The sequence below is a fragment of the Pinus tabuliformis genome, chromosome 8 (genome assembly GCF_031772625.1).
Source record: "Pinus tabuliformis cultivar Carrire ecotype Pingquan chromosome 8, CPIR1, whole genome shotgun sequence".
NCBI lineage: Eukaryota > Viridiplantae > Streptophyta > Pinopsida > Pinales > Pinaceae > Pinus > Pinus tabuliformis.
This window is the reverse complement of record NC_142294.1, coordinates 1508440244-1508450829: the sequence shown is the minus strand read 5'-3', so window position 1 is coordinate 1508450829 and position 10586 is coordinate 1508440244. Positions and strand designations below refer to the sequence as shown.

At 37.4% G+C, this 10586-nt stretch overlaps 1 protein-coding gene across 1 annotated transcript; it reads left to right on the top strand.

The window, feature by feature from the left end:
* The first annotated feature begins 1927 nt into the window (after window positions 1-1927).
* Window positions 1928-2698, top strand: LOC149241602 (putative disease resistance protein At5g05400). Its single transcript, XM_089370593.1, has one exon. The coding sequence runs from the start codon at window positions 1928-1930 to the stop codon at window positions 2696-2698; it is 771 nt and encodes a 256-aa protein (XP_089226719.1).
* The last annotated feature ends 7888 nt before the right edge of the window (window positions 2699-10586 follow it).

Below are 10586 nucleotides of genomic sequence, written 5' to 3'. Positions count from 1 at the left end.
TAAATTGATTTATACATTAAAAAAATGATTTAATCCACACAAATCTACAATTTCTTTAAAAAATACTATACTTAATTCCAATTGGAAAAAACAAAAAAAACCTAAAATAGTTACTAATAAATTAACTAAAAGCCGGATGGTCATAAATAATATCTTTCAGCAAATCTAGTTGAAGCCACAATCACGGAGCTTATGGTCTAAGCGAATTTTAATTTCAGCCAACCATTTATGTAAAATAAAGTTAAAAAACTATGTCTTTTTGGAAAATCATCATGTGAAAACACCCAGGTTTTTCTTCTCTAACCACTTTTCAAACCCTTATTCACAAATTAACACAGCCTCAACAATTATACAACACTTCAAATATTATGGTTTGACTTCAAATATTATGGTTGGAACGGCAAGACTATAATAACTAGGAGATCCTATAATTATGAAGATAAAATTATAGTGCAAGCAAATTGTTAGGATTTCAAACTATAATAACTAGGAGATTTTATAATTATGAAGATAAAATTACAGTGCAAGCAAACTGTTCGGATTTCAAAATTAAAATTATAGTGCAAGCAAACTGTTCGGATTTCAAACTATAATAACCCAGAGATCCTATAATTATAAATATAAAATCACAATGCAAGCAAACTGTTCGGATTTCAAAATTAAGTATTGTAGGAGCACTTTGTTCGAATTCCAAAGATCCTATAATTATGAAGCTAAAATTACAGTGCAAACAAACTGTTCCGATTTCAAAATTAAGTGTTGCAGGAGCACTTTGTTAGAATTCCAAAATTCTGTAGTAAACATTTTTGGATTTTGAAATTGTACGAGGCAGGATTCAAAATTAAAGTTTATTGGTTGATAAGATCATTATGGACGTATTATAATGTTCGTTTCAAAAAACTCTTAGCCGTCAAAAATACGTTCTGGCTCCTTCCAAACACGTCATGCCAGAAGGTAATGTAAAAAATTTCAACATATTTTACGGGCAAAATGGCCTCTAACGTGCAAAATGCCCATCAAATTCCAACCCTGCCGCTTACCATATATCACGCGACGAAAGGGACTAAGTTGCCGATTCCTATAGTCACAAATAGGAAAAAAAATGTCAAACTATGGATGGTATCCTCCGACCAAGGTTACCCGGAAAATTGGCAAAAATTTATCCGCTGCAATGAAGAAGAAATGTGGACTCTATGGCTGAACCCTCATACCAAGAACGCCCCCAAAGTTCCAATCAATGTAATAACTGCAGTGAAGAGGAAAAAGGAAGAAATAACATGAAGCCGTGGAAAAATTATATGATATCTCCCTAAAATGAGTTTGTAAAGCCCTCACATTTGGGTCCTCCTCTTCTTTTTTGTATGCATCGTCTCCACCATCTCCCCAGAAGATTTTGTGTTAGTATTTCTTGGAAATAGCTTGAGAGGAGTGCATTTCTTGTTGTTGTATAAAGGGGACTCCAAAATATGTTTCCGTTTGTTAAGAGGGGAGGGAAGCTATTTAAAAAATCATGCCTGATCCAGGTTTCGTTTCTGGCTTTATTAGTGTGGCTATTGATAATACAATCCAGCAGATTCTTGATAGCATAACTAGTGCAGTACGCTGCAACGATGAGCTAGAGTCCCTGAAGGATCTGGTGATGAAAATCAAGCTTATCGTCAGGGACATCCAGCAACATCGCCGGGAATTCAACAGCAAAGGAGATGGTAATGCTTCATCTCTTAACGATTGGCTTAAAAAGTTGGAAAATCTTCTGCGACAAGCATCAATAACGGTGCAACAATGCATGATACCAACATGGAACATGTTTTCTTGTTATCAGATGAGCACGTGAATCAGCCGTTTGATATAAAATATCAACTCACATCTAGAATTTTCATCTTTGATTCACGTAGCCCAAATTGAGGAAGGACGGATGACAGCAACCATGGAGGCTGATATGGACTCAGCAGTTTCTAATTACCAAGGCTTTCATGCTCCAGTGGGCACCGCAATGACGAAGTTGATCGACGAGCCCCTTATAGTGGGACAGGATAAAGCCACTGCAGATCTCTACAAGTTGATGATAGAGGATCCAGAGGCCAAGAACATTGGCGTGCTTGGAAAAGGCGGCTCTGGAAAAACCCTTCTCCTAGAAACGGTCTTCAACAGCAAAAAGGTGCGCAGTCATTTTTCTGACGGTTTGTTACTCTGGATAACTGTTTCTCAAAGTCCCTCAGTTACAAATCTTAGGAACGACCTGTATACACAAATAACCCTACAAAAAAATGTAGATTCTAGTAAAATTACAAAGGAAGATGTGAAATTATGGTTGAATGAAACACTGGAGCAGAGCAAGAGGTTTGCATTGTTCGTTGATGATGTGTGGGAAAGCGAAGCTGCCGAATTGTTGGAGGGATTGGGTATACTGCGGCCTGTAACTATGCACTCCGACTCCAAACTAGTTATCAGTTCAAGGTATCGCAGTGCATTGTTAAAAATGGGGGTTGCAGATAAGTACACAATAACAATGGGGGACCTGATCCAAGATGACAGCTGGAGATTGTTTGCTTTCCACGCTTTTCCCTATAATAAGAGGAACCCGCCTGCAAATATCGATGAAGAAAACGCCAAGATTGTGTGTAATAGGTGTGGAGGGCTTCCCCTTGCACTTAAAGTTGTGGGCAGGGCAATGGCTGGTAGTACTGATCCACAGTAATGGGAATGGGCTGCCCAATGTCCTCCCAACAACGATAGTGTTTATGATAGCCTAAAGTTGAGCTACGATGCATTGGGTAGGGAGAACGTTAATTTGCAATTATGCTTTCTCTATGCAGCAGCAACATTCCAAGAAGACAAAATTATTTCAGTGTATGAGATTTTTCAAAGGTGGGTGGGAGAAGCACTGCTCCCCATGATCAAGATGCCCAAAGGTTGGGTTCAGTTCGGCTATGACCCATTCGAGATGGGTAAAACTTATCTCAACCTTTTAGCAGATCGTTGCCTGATTGAACCAATCATGAGGGGAGTTAATGGGCAGGTAGAAGGTACATGATGTGCTCCGTGATATGGGAACCAAAATTGCTGAAAAGTGTTGAAATACTAATTTCAACTGCAGCGCCATCAAACAGCTACTGTAAACAGTTTTTTTTCCTGGAAAACCGTCACACCAGTTCCCCGCACCGCTTTTACGGAACAATGGTATTTTTCGAGGGGGCAGCTATCACAATCAACAGCTGCCACGTGTCCTGAGTGGTTTTGCAAGTACAGCTTTCCGCAACAGGTAAAAAAAGGGCCGTGCGATATCGCTGACAACCGTAGGATTAATGTGGAGTAAAATCCACGGTTAATAATAAACAAAATATATCACCATGCTGAAGTAATTTAATGAAATGTACTGTGGGCAATTCACGGGAGTATGGCAAGTAAAATGTAAAAGTTATGCCCTATTTTTTTAATGTTTTTTTAGTTGTTGAATAAGTAATGAAAAAGGGTAATACACAACAACAGCGCGCGAATGAAAAAAGTAAGAAAACTTTTTACACACAACAGTGCGAATGTAAGGAATTTTTTACACATATCAGTGTAAAATTTGCAAGCAGGAGACATATTATTGTTTTGTAATGCACAACAGTGCAGACACAACAGTATTTTTATTTTTTCCGGCAGAGACAGAACATTTTTTTTGTAATGCACAACAGTGCAGAGACAGAGTAATTTTTTTTTTGGAACTGCATCTGAAGGAGTCTTGGTGTAATCCCTCTGTAAGAGAAAGACCTTTTTTTTGTAACAACCAGTATTGTTAATGAATGCAAAACTTTTTTTTGGTGTGTGAAAAACTTTGTTTCTTGTGTTAAAAACACAGAGCATCATTCTCTGTTCAGTTATTTTGTTCTGGAATTATCAGAAATTCCCAACATGGTATCAGAGCTTGTCCAGGCTCTTTGAAGGTGTCAAAGAAGCTGAAGGAAGGATTTCTTGCTGCAGGAGCTTCTCCAGCAGAGTGAAGACTTAGTCAAGAAAGAATCCAAGGTATTTCTCAAGTTAGTTTTTGTGTTACTGTTAAGGAGAGTCAGCTATTTTAAATACACAGTCAGGTATTTTGAAGCATAGTTAAGAGTGCAAGAATGGCTGGAGCCAACACTAGCATGGGTATCTTTAATACTCAGCTACCACAATTTAATGGGAAAAGCTATGACTATTGGGCAATAACCATGAAAGCTTTGCTTGCTTCCAAAGACTTATGGGAATTTGTTGAGGATGGTTTTGAAGAACCAGCAGATGAAAATGAGTTTAATAATTTGACTCAGGCAGAGAAAGATCTATTGAAGAGTAATACGAAGAAGGATTCTAAAGCCCTCTACTTTTTGTATCAAGCAGTGCATGAGAGTGTGTTTCCAAGGATAGCAACAGCTAAGAGATCCAAAGAAGCATGGAAAACTCTCAAGATAGCCTATCAAGGCATGGAGAAAGTGAAGACAGCAAAACTACAGTTGCTGAGGAGAGATTTTGAGACTCTCTGCATGAAGGAGTCAGATAATATTGACTCATTCTTCACACATGTGATTGGTCTGGTCACACAGATAAGGTCTCATGGATATATTCTTGAAGAAATGAGGATTGTGGAGAAACTATTGAGGATCCTACCCTCAAGGTTCGATGTGATTGTCACCACCATAGAAGAGACAAAGCATCTCACAAACTTCTCAGTTGATGAACTGCATGCATCACTGATAACACATGAGCAGAGATTGAGTAGAAATGAAAACTCATCTCTAGAGCATGCCTTTAAGACCCAGATGTTCTTTTGAAGAGGAAGAGGTCAAGGCAGAGGAAACAAGAGAAAAAGAGGCAGAAGCCAAAACAGAGGTGGAAGAAACAGTCCAGCAAATGCTCAAGGAAGAGGTAGCAATCCAAACTAGAACCAAGGCCAAGGCAGCAGCCAACAAAGTGGACAACATTATGTTCAAGGACAAAGGTATGATAAATCCAATGTCCAATGTCACTATTGTAAAAAATATGGGCATTATGCAAATGAATGTAGGAAGAAGAAGCATGATATGAGTAATAGAACTAGTGCAAATTTCACTAGAGAAAATATCATCCAAAATAATTTGTTTTTAGCCTGTAATATGGCTGAAGAAAAGAGTGAAGATGTATGGTTTCTAGACTCCGGTTTCAGTAACCATATGACAGGAAACATAGCCCTGTTTTCTATGTTAGATCAGAGTGTGAAGTCACAAGTCACACTAGGGACTGATAATAAAGTTTCTGTTATGGGAAAAGGAGAAGTAAATGTTTTAACAAAGAAAGGTGAAAAGAAAACCATATCAAATGTTTATTATGTCCCTGGAATGAAATGTAACCTCATAAGTATTGGACAACTTGTTCAAAAGGGGTACAATGTTCTCTTTGTGGATGATGTATGCACCATAATGGATAAAACACCCAACAAACAATGTATTGCTGAAGTGAAGATGACAAGGAATAGGATGTTCCCTCTCAGAATGAAAGCATATTTAAAAAATGGAGAAGAAATAGCAGCAGTGACACAAGAGGCTTTCCAAAGCGAACCAAAAGATGAAAATTGGTTGTGGCACTTGAGATTTGGACATCTCAACTTTAGAGGGCTTAACTTGTTGAATAGAAAAGGAATGGTAAGAGGATTACCATTGATAGAGAAACCAGACAGCCTTTGTAAAGGTTGTATCTTTGGGAAACAACACAGAGAAATTTTTCCATCTGGGAAAAGCATAAGGGAAAAAGCACCCTTAGAGATTGTCCACTCAGATTTATGTGGACCGATGCAAACTCCATAACTTGCAGGCAGCCACTATATGTTAACATTCATTGATGATTTTACTAGAAAAACTTGGGTTTATTTCCTGAAGAACAAAAGTGAAGTTTTTGAAATATTTTGCAATTTCAAAGCACTTGTAGAAAACCAAAGTGGGCTGCATATCAAAGTTCTAAGAACTGATAGAGGAGGTGAGTATATCTTCAAAGAATTTCTACGTTTTTGTAGAGAAAATGGAACTTATAAGCAGTTTACCACTAGGTACACTCCGCAGCAAAATGGAGTTGCCAAAAGGAAGAATAGGACAATCATGGATATGGCGAGGAGTATGTTAAAGGCAAAGCATTTGCCAAATGATTATTGGGCTGAAGCTGTACACTGTGTAGCGTACATTTTGAATAGATGCCCTACAAAAGCAGTCATCAACAGAGTGCCGGAAGAAGCATGGAGTGGGACAAAGCAAGGAGTCACCCACATGAAAGTTTTTGGATGTGTGGCTTATGCACACATTCCAGATCAAATAAAGAAGAAGTTGGACAGCAAAGGGGAGAAATGTATTTTCATTGGATAGAGTGAGGAATCCAAAGCTTATAGATTGTATAACTCATCCACCAAGAAGCTTATTGTGAGTAGAGACGTTCAATTCATTGAGGAGGAAGCTTAGGATGGAAGCATAGAGAAGACAGTGAATGTTAAAAACTCTTTGTCTCATGATGAAGATGATGAGGAGATGGCTGAAATACATCCCCAAATAACAGCACCAACATAAGGGCATCATGGGACACCCTTGAGGAGAAATGAAAGTGCTTCTCCAAGCACACCACAAGGAGGAAATTCAAGTGCTTCTTCAAGCACTTGTACACCAAATGAAAGAGGTAAGAAGCTCAGAAATTTAAGTGACATTTATGAACAAGAGGCAACAAATGAAGGTATGAACTCTTTGTTTGCTTTATATTGTCATGTTGATGACCCTGTTCATTTTGAAGAAGCAATTAAGGATAGGAAATGGATAGAAGTTATGGATGAGGAGATCAATGCCATAGAAAGAAACAAGACATGGGATTTAGTTGAACTACCAAAAGGAAAGGAAGTCATTGGAGTTAAATGGGTCTACAGGACCAAGAGTAATGTTGAAGGCAAAATAGAAAGACACAAGGCAAGACTGGTTGTCAAAGGATATAAGCAGCAGTATGGGAGAGACTATGAGGAAACTTTTGCACCAGTTTCTAGAATGGAAATCGTGAGAGCAGTGTTGTCCATATCAGCACAAAACAAGTGGAAAGTTTACCAAATGGACGTGAACTCAACATTCCTAAATGGAGTGTTAATGGAAGAGGTTTACATTGAACAACCTCTAGGCTATGAAAAGAAAAGCCAAGAGCACAAAGTGTTTGAAGAAAGCTATTTATGGGCTGAAGCAAGAACCAAGAGCGTGGTACAGTAGGATAGATTCCTATCTACTAGAAAATGGATTTGAAAAGTGTGAGGGAGAACCCACCCTCTATATCAAAGAAAAGGATGGTAAATTACTAATTGTTGTGTTATATGTTGATGATGTTATTTTCGTAGGTAATGATGATTACCTTATTGAAAATTTCAAAACAGTCATGAAAAAGAATTTGAAATGACTGACATGGGTTTGCTGAGAGACTTCTTAGGAATAGAAGTAGAACAAAATGGAAATGGGAGTTTTATCTCAAAGCGAAATATGTTAATGAAGTGTTGGAAAGATTTAATATGCAGGAGAGTAAAGCAGCAATCACTCCCACAGTGATGGGATTAAAACTCAGCAAAGAGGACAACAACAAGAAATTTTATCCTAGTTTGTACAAGAGCATAGTTGGCAGCCTCATGTATTTGACTGCAACTAGGCCGAATATAATGCATGCTGTTAGTTTGATTTCCAGATTCATGGAGAGGCCAAAAGAAGCACATTGGCAGGCAGCAAAAATGATTCTGAGGTATGTTCAAGGTACTAAAAGGTTTGGCATTTTATATATTGCTTCCGAATGTTCAGATTTAATTGGATATACTGATAATGATTGGGCTGGAAGTGTAGATGATCGGAAAAGCACATCCGGTTATGTTTTTCACATGGGTTCAGGAGCCATTTCACGGGCTTCTAAAAAACAACGTATTGTATCGTTATCTACAGCAGAGGCAGAATATGTGGCAGCTACAGCAGCAGCGTGTCAAGCAATTTAGATGAGAAGGATGTTAAGGAGTTTAGAAGGATGTTAAGGAGTTTATGCCAAGAGCAAGAAAAAGGAACTGTAATTTTTTGTGACAATAGTTCAGTTATTACATTATCTAAGAATTATGTGTTTCATAAGAGAACGAAACACATTGACACAAAGTTTCATTACATCAGGGAATTAGTAAACAATGGAGAAATTGTTTTAGTACACTACAGAACTCAGGAGCAGGTTGCTGATATTTTGAACAAACCATTGGGGTAGAAAAGTTTTGAGTTTTTGAGGAAATGTCTGGGTATGACTGATAACCCAGCAGTTGAAATTCAAGGGGAGTGTTGAAATACTAATTTCAACTGCAGCGCCATCAAACATCGACTGCAAACAGTGTTTTTTCCCGGAAAACCATAGGATTAATGTGGAGTAAAATCCGCGGTTAATAATAAACAAAATATATCAACATGATGAAGTAATTTAATGAAATGTACTGTGGGCAGTAAATGTAGGTAAAAGCTTTTAATTTTATTTTTTTAATTCACGGGAGTATGGCAAGTAAAACATAAAAAGTTATGCCTTGTTTTTGTTGAGAATATGCAATGTAATGAAACACAAAAAAAAAACGCAGCAACGTGAATGTAATGTTTTTTTTTTAGTTGTTGAATATGTAATGAAAAAGGGTAATACGCAGCAGCAGCGCGCGAATGAAAGAAGTAAGAAAAGTTTTTACACACAGCAGTGTGAATGTAAGAAATTTTTTACACATATCAGCGTAAAATTTGCAAGCAAGAGAAAGAGTATTGTTTTGTAATGCACAGCAGTGCAAACACATCAGTGTTTTTATTTTTTCCAGCAGAGACAGAGCATTTTTTTTGTAATGCACAACAATGCAGAGACAGAGTAATTTTTATTTTGGAACTACATCTGAAGCAGTCTTGGTGTAATCCCTCTGTTAGAGAAAGACATTTTTTTTTGTAACAGTCAGTATTGTTAATGAATGCAAAGTTTTTTTTTGGTGTGTGAAAAACTATGTTTCCTGTGTTAAAAAAACAAAGCATCATTCTCTGTTCAGTTATTTTGTTCTGGAATTATCAGAAATTCCCAACAAAAAGGAAGAGAAATTTTACTGCCAAGTGGATTGCAATTTGACAACTTTGACAGAAAAAAGAATGTTCAAAGTGCACTCGGATTTTTCTAAGCGACAACCAATTGAATTCTCTTCCAGACTCATGGGGAGCTCCACATGTATGCTCATTGTTACTGCCTGGGAATGTGCATTTAATAAAGGTTCCAAGTATGGTAATGAAAAGTATGATGTCCCTTAAGTTTTTGGACTTGAGTGGCACATCAGTGCAGTCATTGCCGGAGAGTGTGGGCGATTTGGAACAGCTAGTATGCCTTGCTTTAATAGCCATGCCCCTCAGGAAGCTGCCTAGATCTGTTTCAAAGCTTGCAAGGTTGGAGATCCTTGATGTTAGCTTTTCTTCAGTTATAACATTACCATCCAGTATTCATAAGTTGACATCGCTGAGGTATCTAGACATTACTTGTTGCAGAGAGATGCAATATCTACCCAGTAGCATCTCCCAGCTGACCTCTTTGCAGTATTTGTTGATGTATGGATGCACTACTCTTATATGGAAAAGAGATGAACAGAAAAGATACAAAGGAGCTGCATGCATCAATGATATAGCCCCTCTGTATCAACTCAAAATGTTATCCTTCACAAACAATGGAGATATTCTCGGTGAGGGCACATTGAGGAGCATGACTAAAATGGACACTATGCAGATAACACTCACGGAGATGGAACGGCTCCCGCATGACATCACTAACATGACAAAGTTGAGAAGGTTAGTGCTGGAATGCTCTCTCTTGGTTAAATTGGACAATAGTTTTTGTAACTTTCAAAATATGAGCAATCTTGAATTGAGTGATTGTTGTATGTTGGAAGAGCTTCCACATTTGCACAAGTTGAGAAGCCTCAAACAATTGAGGATAATTAGATGCCCTAAGTTAAGGAGGTTCCCCATTGATTTTTGGGAGATGGGAGCATTTCCTTCATTGGAAATCTATTCACTTATTGAATTAAATCAATTGGAGGAATTGAAGGAGCAACGACTTCACTTCAAATATTCACGGTGATGGAATGCCCAGCATTAAGGCCGCTACCTTATAGTTATTCGGAATTGAAAACAGCGAAGAAATTGAGAATTTATGGTTGTCCGATGGCAGCAGAAAATTTAAATGGAGTTAAAGGAGCAAATACTATGGTAAAAGTGATGACAATGTCTCCAGAGGATACTGCAGAAGTTAAAAAACGGTATCTTCAAGTCAAAGCACAAATGACAGGATGGTTATATGGAGAATTTTGGTGTGATGAACTTTTCCTTTTCCTTAAAAGTCTGGAAGCATTTTAATCTATGTTTTCATTTTAATATATAAATGTATTGTTATATTTTGATGTTTCACATTGTATATTTTCAAAAAATATTATTATCAATAAAGAGTTGTGATGATTATTCATGATAACTTATTTCATTTGGTTGTATCCATTTCATTTTTATCAATATTTTTTTTAATCTTTTTTAAATTTAAATGTGTTTTTAAATTTTTGTAAG